The sequence below is a fragment of the Heloderma suspectum genome, chromosome Z, assembly GCF_057233095.1.
Source record: "Heloderma suspectum isolate Gila_16-S chromosome Z, 16-S_ref, whole genome shotgun sequence".
NCBI lineage: Eukaryota > Metazoa > Chordata > Lepidosauria > Squamata > Helodermatidae > Heloderma > Heloderma suspectum.
The window spans coordinates 10,593,108-10,609,481 of NC_139476.1; the positions used below are offsets into that span (position 1 = coordinate 10,593,108).

The 16,374-nt window shown below is 46.5% G+C and overlaps 1 protein-coding gene across 2 annotated transcripts in view; it reads left to right on the plus strand.

Moving 5' to 3' along the window:
* CELF5 (CUGBP Elav-like family member 5) overlaps positions 1-16,374 on the plus strand; it is a 96,618-nt gene that overhangs the window by 52,545 nt on the left and 27,699 nt on the right. For both annotated transcript variants that reach the window (XM_084826093.1, XM_084826094.1), the window contains exons 3-5: positions 1,817-1,865; positions 12,094-12,222; positions 13,137-13,216. In XM_084826093.1, the coding sequence (XP_084682219.1) occupies positions 1,817-1,865; positions 12,094-12,222; positions 13,137-13,216 (258 nt within the window). The remainder of the gene's footprint in view (positions 1-1,816; positions 1,866-12,093; positions 12,223-13,136; positions 13,217-16,374) is intronic.

Here is a 16,374-nt window from a genome sequence, read left to right on the forward strand (position 1 = left end):
ACCAGCCTTGCATGATGCAGAACTTCCCCTGATTCAACTCCTGGCGCCTCGAGGTACCAAAGTCTCAGGGGAAGATCTCTCTCTCTGCCTTAGACTCTGAAGGGCAGCTGGTGGGTGGACAAACAGCATGACCTGGTATAAAAGCAGCCTTCTACTTAGTTCCGCTCTTTCTGTAGAGCCATGAGGACTAGAATCTTATTTGGTATTTAGGGCAAGGACCATAGCTTGCCCTAAATACCATAGCTGACCGTAGCTCAGCAATACTGTACATGCTTTCCCCACAATCCACGGCATCTCCAGTTAATGAGAAAGTCTCTCCTTTGCCTGAGCCCCTGCAGAGCCAGTGCCCTCAGTTCAGACAATATAGGGCTACACCAGGTGTCCCCAAACTTTGTGGGCCTGTGGGCACATCTGGTATTTTGAAAAAGTGTCCTGGGCAACACCACAAATTGGCTACTGTGGGGGATGGGCAATCACAAAAAATGTTGGCAGTGCCCCCCTTATCTGAGTGTGTGTGTGTGTGTGCATCTCTCTCTCTCTCCCTCTCCCTCTCTTTCCCTCCCTCCCTCTCTGGCTCCTCTCTCTCTCTCTCTCTCTGTCCCTCCCTCCTTCTCTCCCTCTCCCTCTCTTTCCCTCCCTCCCTCTCTGGCTCCTCTCTCTCTCTCTCTCTCTCTCTCTCTCTCTCTCTCTCTGTCCCTCCCTCCTTCTCTCCCTCCCTCTCTCTTTCTCTGGCTTCTCTCTCTCCCTCTTTCTCCCCCCACCCCCAAAATCTGGCTCCCCTTTTTTACTTCCTTCCCTCCTCCCTCCCTCCTTGCCCTCCTTCATATCTTTGCTCCTCTTTCTTTCTAGACAAAGATGTGGTCCGGCCTGGCATAAGGCAGTTTCCTATGTTCCAAAAGACTATTTTGGTTGATGGAATGCTAGGATGTATGCTGTACGTAGGATCGGTGCTCAAATTGTAGTGGTGTTGGTGGTGAAGTTAGAAAGGCCTTTAGGAATTCCCATGCCTGATTTTAGCCAAATTCTGGTCCCGTGTAAAAAAAAAGAAAGAAAGAAGAAAAACCTAAGCCCGCTGTCAGAAAAGGAAGGGGGAACCCGGCCCTCTCTGGGCCCCTCTAATTCCAGTGCTACGTAGAACGCATATATAAAGCCTAGCATGCAGTTTCAGGATGTGCAATATTCTTCACGTCTGGTCAGATGTTAAGTTCCATTGTACTCAATGGGGCATGCTCCCAGGTAAGTGTGTATATAGGACTGCAGCCTTGAATAGGTGAAGTACCAACATTTCTCAATTTAGGCATATAGGAGAGTGAATGTATGACCTTATTCTATGATTTGCACAGGTCAGTTTGTTTTGTGCAAGGGCATTATTTATTGTGGTTGCTGCTGTCCCTGCTATCTCTGATGTTCAGAGTGAGTGTTGTTGCTTATATAGCCCAAAGAGTACCACTCATGCACAAGAGGGAGCTATGGGGGGACCCCAAAGTTTGCAGAAGTACAACAAATCTTTAGGAGGAAAATAGTGTGTGTGTGTGTGTGTGGGGGGGAGACCCTAAAGACAGCTCAGTGAAGACTGAACCTTCTCAGAGGCCACAGAATACTGACTGACTATTGGAGTGGGGAAACAGGACATGGAATAGAGTATCCTGAAAGAGGGCTGGCTGGCTGGCACTCTGAACAAGAGCACTGCATACGGCAACATTTCACTGAAGGTCCCACTTGTGATATGCATTTGTTATTGACACACATTTCTGTAGCACTCCAGAATGCTCAAAGCCTTTTCTAACATTTGGCTTCTCTCTTTCTCTCTCTGAAGATGGCACGGCCAATCCAGGTGAAGCCCGCGGACAGCGAAAGCCGTGGAGGTAGTTGTCATCTCTCCTTGTTTATATTGTCGCTCACTCTGTTGCAGACTCCTCTGTAGGTTGTCTCACTTTTGGTATGCAGAATGCAGGCCCTTGTGATGGAGTCAGGGTAAGCGGGGTCTGAGCATCTAACTTGGAAGGCCCAGGGGTGAGGCCAGGATGGAATGATGTGTGAAGATCCAGTGTGGTGTGTGGTTAATGTGCCAGCCTAGGATTGGAGAGGCCCGGGTTCAACCCCCCGCTCAGCTAGCCTAATGTCTTAGCCTCATCTATCTTGCAGGGTTGTTGTGAGGATTAAATGGAGGTGGGGGAGAAGAAGAACATGTATACTATCATAAACTCCTTGGTAGAAAAGTGGGATACTGTTACTGATATTGGCATCATCATCATCTCAAAACCTAAGCAAACCACATTATCCTCCAATCATATATATATATAAGAGCCAATACAACAATTTGTCTTAGTTTCTCTACACCAGACTAATCTTCCTGTTATCGATTACTCCGAAATTTATTCAATTATTTGTTAAGGATTCATTAACTTTATCCAATTAATCACACCTAAAGTAGGGTCTTTATTATAGTAACAACAACACAGAAAGAATTGTCTAAACAATTCATTACTTCAAAATATGGCAGGCCAGCCTGGCTGTATTTTGGGGGGGCTCTCCTGCTCATTCTGTTGAGTGGGGCCCTAGACGCCTGCCCCATAGTCCTACCCTGATGGCACCACTGAATATCCACTGATGGAACTCTGTTTCATCATTTTGTCTGATCCTTGTTTTCTTTTGTTTTTTAAAGGCATTTGTTCATCATCATACCTCATTGGCCACAAACTCCATAAATGTTATATCTGTTTATATCCTTTCACTGAGTGTTTCTACACGAGGCTTTTATTGTGCACCCCTGATTGCTCCCTCATGGTAGCTTGTGGGTCCTTTACATGATGTCAGCCTCCTCCAGGGCCTCTCCCATGATTTGCAACCATTATTGCATTTTTTTTTTCCTAACGAGGAAAGTCTGGTATTTAGAAATGGTGGAATGAGAGTCTCTTGTAACTGTACAGTTCTGCTATACCACACCACCATTTAGTGGTTTTATAATGAAACATATAGAAAGGCAGAGAAAGAAAAGCCCCGGGGGGGGGGGGAGCATGTGTAAGGGAGCCAAGCTTAATTCTGCAAAGAATCCGGAAGCAGAAGCCTCAGTAAAGGTGTGGGATAAAAGCCTCATGTAGAAATGTTTAACTGTCTTGGGCTTATTGATGGTCAGTTTTCATTGGGTGACTCAAAATTACAGTGTTTTGAGAGACAGGGAGATTTGGGGAGTGCCCGTCGCTCCATGACCAAGCACCTGCTTTATGTGCAGAGGGTCCCAGGTTCAATCCCCAGCATCTCCAGGTAGAAGGATCAGGTAGCAGGTGGTGCAAACAACCTTCTCTTCCTGATAGCCTGGAGAAATGCTACCAATATTGGGCTAGAAGGACAGAGTTTGACTTAGTATCAGGCAGCCACTGGTTCCTATGTTCATGTCTTCTCTTTCTCCACACTATTCTTAATTTCATAAAACATGTATCATGTTCAGTCTTGGGGATGATCTTCTACAACTCCAGCAGAGAGCTGTGGTACACCCCCCCCCACTTCAGAACACCAGTGGACAATGACAATATGATTGAATGCTCTCCTGTGTGTGTGTTTAAATAGAACTAAACCACCTTGCATTGAGAAAACTAGGTTATCAGGGTCAAGCTTAGCCTTTCCCCTGATGAACTAATTGTCTAAATGCAGGGATGTTTTTTGTTTGTTTGTTTTTAGCACGTGGGAACATTTAAATCCGCAATTCCCATCCATATTCTGATTACCCCCAACCCCTGAACCACAAGAATTGGGATTTACAGAGTGTTTCTCTTCCTTTCCCTGACTCATCTGAACCATGCCCCCTCCTTGCTTTCTGTCTCATATTTTAAATTGTTTGCCCATGGCATATGTCAGCAAGGTATCCTGCAATTGCCTGTGGAGGTTCCTTCCTTAAGCCACAAAAGACCCTGCCCATTCCGCTCCCTGGTCCAGAAATGATGAAATATCATCTCTCTGTCTCTGATTGTTGGAGTACTGTTTCCATGGAAACCCATCATTTCCCAGAGGCTGCTGTAACTCACAGCCGGATGGGTAGGTTGGATGTAGCTGGGGTGGGGGGAAGGAAGGAGGCAAAGGATAAGATTAAAAAAGCAAAAACAAAAACGAGAAAAGAAACAGCAGTGTTTGTTGTTAAATAAATGAGGTCACGTGGATAATCAGCTGCTGAAGTTTTCCTCCACCAAGGTTTATTCCTTTTCCTCTGAATCCCCCTATGGAAGCTCTAACCAAGCTTAAGTCTGTCTAATTGTATCTGGAACCTGGAAAACTGCCTTATACTGAGGTAGACCGTGAGTCCACCTTGCCAGCACTGATTGGCAGCAATGGCTTCCCTGGGTCTCAGGAGTTTTTCCAGCCATACCTGTGCACGCTGGTGATTGAATTTGGGCCCAGTGTTCTGCCGCTGAGCTGCAGTCCCTCTTCACATCCCGTTATATTCTCTTCCCTCTCTTCTCTCTCTGCTGGGAAGCGCGTGGCGTGCAAAGGACATAATCAATCTGATTTCGATATTGACCATCTGGTGATGTCCATGTGTAGAGTCGTCTCTTGTGCTGTTGGAAAAGAGTGTTTGCTATGATCAGCATGTTCTCTTGGCAAAACTCTATTAGCTTTTGTCCTGCTTCATTTTGTACACCAAGGCCATGCCTGCCTGTTATCCCGGTGATTTCTTGACTTCCTACTTTAGCATTCCAGTCCCCTATGATGAAGAGGACATCTTTTTTTGGTGTTAGTTCTAGAAGGTGTTGGAGGTCTTCATAGAACCGATCAACCTCAGCTTCTTCGGCATCAGTGGTTGGGGCATAGACCTGAATTACTGTGATGTTGAATGGTTTGCCTTGGATTCGTACTGAGATCATTCTATCATTTTTGAGATTGTACCCCAGTACTGCTTTTCCCACCCTTTTGTTGACTATGAGTGCTACTCCATTTCTTCTAAGGGATTCTTGGCCACAATAGTAGATATGATGGTCACCTGAATTAAATTCGCCCATTCCTGTCCATTTTAGTTCGCTGATTCCCAAGATATCGATGTTCAATCTTGCCATCTCATGTTTGACCACCTCCAACTTACCTTGATTCATTGATCTAACATTCCAGGTTCCTAAACAATATTGTTCTTTACAGCATCGGATTTTCTTTTCACCACCAGACACATCCACATCTGAGTGTCCTTTCGGCTTTGGCCCAGCTGCTTCACTCTTTCTGGCGCTACTTGGAAATACCCTCTGCTCTTCCCCAGTAGTATATTGGACACCTTCCGACCTGAGGGGCTCATCTTCCGGCGTCATCTCTTTTAGCCTTGTGATACGTTCCATGGGGTTTTCTTGGCAAGAATACTGGAGTGGGTTGCCATTTCCTTCTCCAGTGGACCACATTTTGTCAGAACTCTCTGCCATGACCTGTCCGTCTTGGGTGGCCCTGCACGGCATAGCTTATGGCTTCACTGAGTTACGCAAGCCCCTTCGCCACAACAAGGCAGTGATCCATGAAGGGGGACATTACATCACAAGTGCATAAAAATTATGTGAGAGCAAGAAATTTGACACCTGTAGTTTTGACCCTTGGATTGTAAGCTCCCAGCCATCTCGGACATGTGTGTGTTTTGCCAATAAAACTCTGTTAAGTACCATGTTCTTCTTCTTCTTGTAGTTACTTACTCCAGTTTTTACCCAGTCTTTCTTCCAAGGGGTACGTGGTTCTCCCCTCCAACCCCCATTTTATTCTCACAACAACCCTGTAAGGTAGATGAATTGTTGTGAACTGGCCAGAGAGTTTTACCTATTGGGCGGTATAGAAATGTAATAGATAAATTTAAAAAATAGGCTGCACCCAGGTTGCTCAGTGAGATTCCTGGCTGTATGGAGATTTGAACCCAGGTCTGCATAGTCCTAGATGCAGCTTCTAACCCCTGCACCACACTGTTGTGGTTGTAGTTCCTGTTATGGGCTCCAATGTTTAGTCAATGAATCACTGGTATGAATGGATTAACAGGCATTTCGACTTGAGTAGACAAGGAGGATAAGGCTATCAATGGTCACTATGGCTGTAGGTTGCCACCAGTTTTGGAGGTAGTAGACATCTCTAGTTGCTGGGAAACATTAGTGGAAGGGAGCTATTGCACACGTGTCCTGTTTGTGGGCATCCCATAGCATCTGGTTGGCCACTGTGGGGACAGAATGCTGGATTTGATAAGCCAGGTGTGGTGAACCTGTGCTCCTCCAGAAGTTGCTGCACTGACCCATCATCCTTGACCATTGGCCATGCTGTCTGGGGCTGCTGAGAGATAGGTTTCACCCCTGATATAGGCCTTTGGTTTCATCCAGGATAGCTCCTCTTACGTTCTTATGACTAAAAGAAAAAAGGAGAGTGCTCTCCAATTAATCTAACAGCAGACTTAAAAAAATATTTTTGGTACAGGTACTTTTAAAACCTAAGGTGGTGAGTGCTGTCTTAAAAGAGGCATCCCCTCCTGCATTAGAGGGAAGGGAGAATGCCTCTTTTAGCATAATGTTTGCTGCAATTCTCCCCCCCCCCCCCCGCCCACACACACATCATCTAAAAGCAAAGATTTGTTTTCTTTAGAATGATTTTTGTCATATATGCAAATGCATACAAATTTAATCTATCAGTCGACTGATCTGCTAATGCCCATATGATGAATCAAGTAAGCGTGTGGCAACCCTTAATAATAATAAAATAATTCATTTATATATTTATAAAAACGCAGTCTCCCAACATTCCACCACCTTCTAACGCAGGGGCGGGCAGAAGTTTGGAATCTACTATTAGATCTCTGGGTGATTTAGAGTAGATCGAGAAAGGTTTCTGAACCCCAATAGTTTAACCACTGCAAACAATATTGGAGGGAAAAAATTAAAATCTGTGCACCCTATGCCTGGTTTTGTGCTAATTGCTTATCTCTTGGCCTCAGTGTTCCTTCACCTGTAAAATGGGAGGAATAATTTATTGCCTTTGACCAGGTATTTGTGCAGCTCTGATGGGTGCTTTGATGTTTTGTTTTAGAATCCCTGACCGATGGTAACTCAGATGTAGATTTGCATGCATATTTGCCTCATGGGATGCAACAGATAACTGGCCCCATTGCCATACACACACACACACACACACACACACTACTTTGCACCTGGCTGTGATTAGTGGACTTTGGGGTTCTAGTAAATAAACAAAGTAGTCTGCCTACTAGGGTTATGCAGTTGAAGTGTGGGGCTATGCAGATCAGAGCAGGCCTCCATCTCAGTGGGCTGGATTAAATGAAATTGCCTGGAACAAAGAGTGGAATGAACCCCCAGCTCAGTTGATTGTCCTTGAGTGCACCCTGTACTTTCTCTCCTGTCCCATTCACTCCTATGGCGGAATGTTCACTGCTGCCCTGACACTGGGGGTGGGGTCTTCTCCCTATTGACAGGGATTCTGCCGCTGAAACTCTCCATACTGTGCGTACAGCTACCTTACACCTTTCCCCGGATTCCTGCTACGTACAAATCTTGCCTCCATCTGCACCGTGCCAATCATAATCGCAGGGATTTTGCTAGCAATAAATAATGCACAGGCTGGTGGGGGTGAAGTTAGGAGAAGAGGATGATCCCCTCCCTATCCCTGCTCCGCAACTGCACTTTACGGATGTGTGGGTTGCCACGACTCTTGCTGCAAAAAAGCGTGGCCGTCAAATCTGGTGATGCTAATCGGTTCAGGCAGGCATTCCGCTCGGGGCCACCCGCGTGAGATGCAGAAACAAGATTCCAAAGCATTGGAGAGCCTTCAGTGTTTTTGTTTCTGGTGCCTTAGTCATCCCTCTTAGGAAGGGCTCCCCCACCCTGTCCCGTGTTTCTTTCTACTGGGTATCAAGAATTGTCATAGTGGTGGTGGGGGGGGGATGTTGAGTAGCACAGAGGTTCATCCCAACCCTATTTACTGGTCACGTTTTTAAAGCCTTGATAACGGAGTTGTGCTTTTGCAGCAGCAGGACTATGTTTCCAGTTGCTAGTTGGGCCCTGAGCTGGGATTTGAACCCTGCTCTGAGTCTAGCATTCTGCACACTACACCACACTCGGATAGTCTTGATAATTTGGGACCAAACTACACACTACGTAGAAGGTCCATCGATGGATCTCCCGGTGTAATTTGCTTCTGGAAAAAGCAGTCGTGCTGAGGGAGGCTTGGATCACGGGCACAGCAGAGAGGGAGGGCGTCAAACCCTTTCCAATTTTTGGTTCCCTTTCGTGATACCAATCCAAATTACACCTCGCCCAACCTAGAGCAGAGGGACAAAGTTGTAGGCACAATATGCATGTGCAGCTAACTGGAGTTCCGAGTGGTGTGTGTGATTTGAATCAAGGCTACTGGACAAGGGGGAAGTATTAAACACCCTCCCCTTGAGCACATTAGCACCCTCGCACTTGTGTTCCCCAACATACTGCCTCTGATACTGGAGGCAGCATATAGCCATCATGATTGGCAGGCACTGATAGCCTCCTCCTCCCTGAACTGCCTAATCCCCTTTTGAGGTTGTCCCTCTTTAAAGATGGACTTGGACCCCTGTGGCAGTCTGCCCACAAGGCCCACCTGGGTATAGCGTGTAAAATTAAGAATGACTCACCCTCCGAGATGCCCACTCCCTCTGTTTTTGACTCAGAATTGGAAAGGGACAAGCTGAGAGCACTGAGTGATGCAGAGACACAACATAAGCCTCTGCTGGGGACAGATTCTTCTTCTTCCTTGTTGCTTTGGGCGAATTTGTCAGTTTTGATTTCTCCCACATTTGATTTTTTTTTTAAAAAAATCTTAAGTTCTTTCTCTCCCAAATATGAAGAATTTTGCAAATTTTGGCAAACCTCTATCAAAAATGAACTGAAACAAAGCTCTCACCCATCGGTGCTGGCCATATTCAAGGTTATTCTCAGCGGAGAGGGCCATGATGTCCTTGCCTGCCATAGAGCTGTTAAAGATGATGATTCTGTCAAATCAAAGAGGTGGCAACTCTAATTAAGAACTAACAGGGTTGAATGCAGAGGGATTCAAACCCAGACTTTTAAGAGCTAAGCACTCAGAGCCCAGGGCCTGGATGGACGGATATGTCAGTTTCAGTTTCTCCCACATTCAATTTTTTTAATCGCAAGTTCTTTTTGTCCCGAATATGGAGAGCTTTGTGATTTTTTGCAAATTCTTCTCAAAATGAAACTGAAATGAAATTGTCACCCATGCCTAGATCATTCAGTCACATCTGATGTGGAGACAGGGTGGAATTACCTTCTCTGTGGAGGCTGCCTGCAGCATGTCTTTATGAGTCCACGCTTGTCTCTTTGCAATTATTCTCTGAAGGGGAAGGGAATTCTGCCACATCTTTTCATCAGGTGTGATTGGATCTTGCAATCGCTCCCCATGAAGAGACGTAGCAGAAATATCTGCCCTCAGAAGAGCCTTCCTATTGTATCTCTTTATGGCTGTTCTGTCCCAAGGGGTGGTCTCAGGCAGATGGGGTATCAAATGAAGCAGAGGGTTCTAGGCAAGAGTTTGGGTTCCAGCAAGGAAAGCATGGCAAAACCAAGCAAGGCAAAATTCAGGTTCTCCTAAGGCAAAGCCAAGCAAGGCAAACTCCAGGTTCTAGGAGTCATGACAATGAGTCATTGCTCTGGGCGTGCTTCCTTAAAGTTAGGAAATGTGTCAGAGAAACAACTCACCACACTGAAACACTTATTTCTGTGTGGGTCACTCCAGGTGCAGCTCACATTCAGAGAATGAGGTGTATTCCGAGCATCTCGAGGATGCTGATTGGAAGGAGGCAAACTCAGAGCAGAGACTCATGCAGAGTTACTGCTTTGAGCTCACAAGAACCTTGAAATGAATTTAGTACACACACACCAGCAAATCAGGGGGAGACAAAGCCAAAGGATCAAATCATGCAGAGGCAGACCAGACACTCTCCTTCGTGGCTGGGTCCTGTGGGCTCAAGGAAGGCTTTCATTATTTAGCACACTACCATAGTGGTTCTCTTGCAGCTTACAGTTTGGGAGCGACCACCCTATGCAGTTGCAACTTGTAGTCCCTTTCCAAAGCAAAACAGAAAAAAGTATTTCCAGGTCTCCAACGGATAGCGCCCCCTTTGCAATTCCTCCCGGCACACATCATGTTAAATCCGTTTCCCTTTCCAGCCAAGTCCTCTGATCCTGTCGCTTACAATAAGGGAACTTTTTGCACAGCTTCTTGGAAGCTGCAGCTTGACACGTTCCCAGCCTTTGTCACCCCCGGGGGGCATTTGTGTGATGCCCCACTGCGGGGAACGTCACATTTTAATCCTTTAGCTGAGATGAGCCCTCTGTTTCAAAAAGGCTGGGGGCAGGGCAAGAAGGGGAGAGAACGGTACGTCCCGCATGGGGCTGTACTGTGTCCAGAAATCTATCTGAACTCTGGGAGCACTACTTATATCCAGCCTGGTGATAACTGATTGCAGCTTCTTCCCTTTTTTAAAGCCCCAACAATACAGCGCAGAGGGAATAAAAAGCCACAGTTCTTCATTAGTATGATGCAGAGGAGATCTTGCACGGAGCCATGGTTTGATCGAGAGCTCAGCTCTTGCGAAGCTTTAAGTGGTCGTTATATTTATACATAGCAGTCTTGAGGCGGATGGTGCTGAGTTGTGTAACTTAAGCAAACGGGAGAGGTCCCTGCCCCCAAGCAGGTTACAATATAAGGGCTAAACTACACATTATGTTGCCACTCCATCTTGGACACTCCCAAAATAGTTTTCTTTGAAAACAGCAAGTCAACAACTACAACAACCCGTTCCCCATACCATGGCCCTGATCCAGAAATGCCCCCTTGGAGAAGCTCTTAGCCACTGTGGGGACAACTTGTACTAGCTAAACGCTTAAGACTGCAAGTTTCGACCTCCATGGCTAATACCAGCTCCTCGGGCTGGGGAGGGGTATCAAAACCAAGGCAGGGCAGGGAGAAAGGATTAAACTCCTCTTCCCCCTTGCACTGTGTCCCAACAACCCCCTGCCCATACGCACACACAATGCGGAGCTCTGTATGCATGCCCTGCAACTGCAATCTGATGAGAGTTTACTCAGAAGTAAGTCCCATTGAATTTAATGGGGCATGCTCTCATGTAAGTATGCATAGGGGTACAGCCTGAGGTTTTGTTTCAGCTGAGGATGCGAGAACCATGGGGTTGAGTAAAAAACTTGGCTGGTTTTTGATGAGTGCTTCGGAAGAAGAGAGAGAGAGAGAGAGAGAGAGAGAGGTGCTGTCAACACCACACACTTGAAATCCATTTAATTTCCATAGCTCCTCCGGGAGCCGTAAGAGCTGTAATTCCCTGAAGGCACCTGGAATCTCTAATAGCTGTGTTTTAGCACCTTTTCCCAGAGCTCTACTATTCTGTGCTAAATATATTTTAAAACATTCTATGGCAAGGTAACCCACATTCTAGGACAAGGAAAGCTGGATTCTTTGACCTATAATGAATTATGGAAATTATGCCCGTGGGCATGATTGTTTTACATAATTTATTTGTCAGTGTTTACTATTTTACACAATGTATTCCCTTTCTTCTAATAGTCGGGAAGGGTTCTGAAACATCCCTGTAGTGTGGGCAGTGGAGACCTTATTCAGGCATCCCTGTGGCTTCTGAGATTTTGAGTTGATTTTGACCATAGCATTTCTTCAAATCGATAAGGACTAGAAACTTCCTCATTTAAAAAAAAACACACACAAAGCTGAATCTGCAGCCAGTACTGCATTCTACGGTTTCCCTGCATTTCTGCGGAATGGCAACTTCCACGCAGCACTGGTTGTGTGTTGGCCTGTATGGCCCCAACATAAACCCCATAGCCTTATCATGGCACCCACAACTCCCACCCCTTGGAACCTTGGGAACTCCCGTTCTGTGAAGTGGACTTGGGATATCTAGCAGATCCCTTATCCCCTTCAGAAAATGGTAACACCCTTGCCAAATGATTGCCCTCGAGGTTCCTTTGGGGAATGGATCACCCCTGCCCGTTTCCTCCCCAGTCCTGAGAGATCCACAGAAAGTTGATGGTTCTGTGTTGTGTGCTTTTTCCCCCCTTCTAGGGGACAGAAAGCTCTTTGTGGGCATGTTGAACAAGCAGCAATCCGAAGAAGACATACTCCGCCTCTTTGAACCATTTGGTGTCATCGACGAATGCACAGTGCTCCGAGGGCCCGATGGCAACAGCAAAGGTCGGTCGAACGTCTTCTGTCCACCTAGGGCTGAGAACTACTCGATCTGTTTTCAAAGGGCCTGTCTACACTGCAAAGTCAATCGATTTTCAAAGTGGTTTAACTCTCAAGACATCCTCCAAAGAGCTCTGGGAATTGTCACTGCTCATTCTTGGTTGGATTTCTACTAATAATTCATTCATTTTTATTTTTCTATCCACTTCCTAACTGAAAAGTTCTTACTTAAACTCCTTTGACAGTTCCCATGGCTACTTGACCGGAAGCAATAGTAAGTTAAGCAGGTCTGAAACTGGTGTAGTATTGCAGATGTATCCTTCGATATGGCTGCCTGTGCATGTCGTTGGGCTCTCATCTCTTAACTACGAGGGCTAGAAAATTGTGGATCTTTTTTTGTGTTTAAACAGAGATAATCCGAAACCAATTTTGATTGGCAGACCAACATCTTAAGAGCATTGGTAGTGGTTTCTCTTTCAACCCTTATAATAACAGTAACAGTGTTCTCATACCTTCAGCAAGATTAGCAACAGAGGTAAAAAACCAACCAGAGGTAAAAAAAAAAGAAAAATAAAAAGTTAAAGCAAACAGATTTGTACTTTTGACATGTGCACCAAATTCTACGTTACACCATGTGATTGCTTAGAGAGTATCATCAGTGTGCTTGCCAAAAGAGAGAGGTGTTCCTGAAAGCAGCCCTACTTTGTCCAAAATGGAGCACTCCTGCGCTCAAAATGTCTTAAAACAAAACAAAAATTGGGAGGGGGACATGGGAGGTTCTTGCTGAGGCCAGGTGCAAAGAGGGGCATGGGATCCGCCTCCTTGGATTGCGTATTTCCCCCCAGCTTCATTCTCACTTGCTGCTTTTCTTTCTGCCTGTCCTCTTCCCTTTTCTCTCTCTTGACTCTGACATCCTCCAGGCTGTGCCTTTGTTAAATTCTCCTCTCACACGGAGGCCCAAGCAGCAATCCACGCCCTGCATGGCAGCCAAACTATGCCCGTGAGTAAGAATCTGAGGTATTGCTACAGTTTGGGGAGTGAGGTGGGATCAGGTTCCCTGGTGTTTATCCAGTGTTGCAACTGGCTGCTCACCTGGGGTGAGTTGAAATCAGCAGAGGCGAGCAACCAAGTAGAACAGTGCTATGGCAGCTCCATTGGTACAGTTGTTGCTTTTGGTTTTAAAAGAGCTGATAGGAAATCAAGGTACAAGGGGGGCAACTCAACCTGCAAATGAAGATACGCCCCACCCTGTCCAGAGCCTTGAAGGTAAGGATGTTGCCAGAAGGTCTCTGGTGAGGCGACCTAAGTGGCCATAGGAGAAGAATACCCAGAAGTGAAATATTGCGAACCCAGTGTATTTATAGAATCATAGCATCATAGAATAGTAGGGTTGGAAGGGGCCTACAAGGCCATCGAGTCCAACCCCCTGCTCAATGCAGGAATCCAAGTCAGAGCATCCCTGACAGGTGGCTGTCCAGCCTCGTTGTGAATGCCTCTGGTGTGGGAGAGCCCCCCGCCCCCCCCCCGGGTAATGGGTTCCACGGTCGTATTGTTCTAACAGTCAGGAAGTTTTTCCTGATGTTCAGCCAGAATCTGGCTTCCTGCAACTTGAGCCCATGATTCCGTGTCCTGCACTCTGGGATGATCAAGAAGAGATCCTGGCCTTCCTCTCTGCGACAACCTTTCAAGTCCTTGAAGAGCGCTATCCTATCTCCCCTCAGTCCTCTCTAAACACGCCCAGTTCTTTCAGTCTCTCCTCATGGGGCTTTGTTTCCAGCCCCCTGATCATCTTTGTTGCCTTCCTCTGAACCCTCTCCAGCTTGTCTGCATCCTTCTTCAAGTGTGGTGCCCAGAACTGGACACAGTACTCCAGATGAGGCCTCACCAGTGCTGAGTGGAGGGGAACTAGTACTTCCCGGGAAGTTAAATTTAAATTACATTGAATCTGTGGTAAAAGTTAAATTTAAATTAAAAAGTTAAATTTAAATTGCATTGAATCTGTGGTAGGCAACTGGTGGCCTCCAGATGTTTTGGACTACAGCTCTGGTCCTCTCCCGCCAACATGCCCAGTGGTCAGGGATTATGGGAGTTGTAGCCCAAAACATCTGGAGGGCATTGGTTTTCCTACTGTTGCATTAATTATTATTTTTTCAAATGAAGGTAACATTTTGGGAATAAGGGCCAAGTGCTTATCAGCTTTCCGAGTGGGCTTGCATTCATTGTCTACAACATGAGAAGGCTGGATATTATGTTCTTCGGTCCAGCTCCACATTTTGCGGGGTCCTTGGGCAAGACACCCCCAATGGGCCCCTCCCTTGGTGAGTCTCCCTTCTCACTGTCATTGTCACCAGCTGCTCTTCCTCCTCCTCCTCTTCCTCCTCATTGCTCCCATTTGCTTGCTTGACAGGCAGTGGGCCTGTTCAGATGTCATGCTAAGCCACTGTGGTTCTCGTTTCTGAGCAAACCATGAAGGCCTACCATGTCATTTATGGGGTCAAAATCCCAACTACGATGGCTAACTAACCACCCTGGCTAACCCCCCTCTGCAGTTCGGTTAAGGGGCCGCGGGGTTGGCTTATTGTGTTGTATGGCGGGATCTCCATTGTTAAAAATGGCCGCTTCACTAAAAAACGCAGCAACCATAGAGATGGCAGCCTAGAGTGTAGCACTTCCAGCGCAGCCAGACTCTATGGTCACTGTCGCATAGCGGTGAACAGAGCAGCCAGCATGCACCACTTCCCAGCGCGATGGCCGCTGGGATAACCATCCCAGGAGAATGATACGGTAACCACAGAGCAGGGATGGGTAAGTCAACTGCGCCGCGCGGTTCCTGGTCATGTGATGGGTGCCAGTGTCATGATTAGCCTAACCCTCCCTGCTCCGTAGTTACCTGAGCCACCTTTCCTCCTTTCGCGAGTGAACAGGGCTGGAGAGTCAGTGAGCAAGTCGGCCCTGGCATCTCTTGCTCCTCCTTCTCACCACCACCGTTGTCTGGCCCAGAGTGAGAGGAGGGTGAACAAGCAGGTTGCAATGGTGGAGAGAAGGAACAAATCGAGGGGGCTTGTCGGTGGGTCCTGCTGGCGTGTGGGTCTTTGGCAGGTGCCCGATGATACCTATCCTTGACACTGGCCCTGCATGTACTTCTTGATGAATTCTTCCCACATGCTTTCTCCTACTTCCACAAACAGAAGGGACTAGAGACTTACTTAAAAAAACAAAACTAAAAAAGCTAAAAATTCAGGGAAGGGTCCGGGTGTCTCTGTATGGGGACCAGAGCTGTATGGGGATGTCCACAGCACTCCTTCCCAATGGCTAGAGCTATACTTTGAGACTAGAAAGTGATGGTGGAATGGCATATTCTTCATGGGAGGGTGTGGCAAGGAAGAGGAGTAGCTACAGCAACAAAGATGAGCAGGGTGAGGGCTAGTGCTGGATGTTAATTTTGTCTTAGCTTGCAAATCAGGCACACGTGCCCCGTTCGAAGCTCTGGACAGGAGCATGAGCACACATCTGCCAGAAATATTCGCAAATTGTCAAATACGTGCTGGCGTTTGGCTCATTCCCGATTCCCAGTTTGATTTGCATGACTTTCCTAATTTGTGTAAATTTCCTCAGGGGCCTGAATCGGCCCAGCTTTAATCTATGGAGGAAATTTGTGCAAATTTGGGAAGGTCTGCGCAAATCTCCCATTCAATCGCTGCTCGACTGGTGCAAGTTTCCCGTTTGCGTGAATGGGAATCGGGAACGAGAGGAGTGGTGAAACAGTGTTCGGAGGATCCTAGTGATCTCGAATATCACTTGTTCGCCCATCCCTTGTGTGGGCAACTGGTACCCCTGAAGCATTATTTGCAAAGATGGCTAAATATCTCTTAATAAAAACCATTTTATCACGTGTGTGTGTGTGAGTGAGAGTGAGCGAGCGAGCGAGCGAGCATGCTATAGGCCCTTAGTACCAAAGAGGGGATGGCAGTTTGCACATGCTCCGAGGTACTCTCCACTTTATTTGCATTTATTATTTATTTCTTACATTTTTCAACCGCCCCAAGAACCGAAATTCTAAATCCTGCAAAATAAGAAGCCAAATTCTGCAGTGTTCATTTCATTTCATTTCAGTTCTGTCTGTCTGTCTGTCTTTCTTTTTTTGGCACATGATCCAAC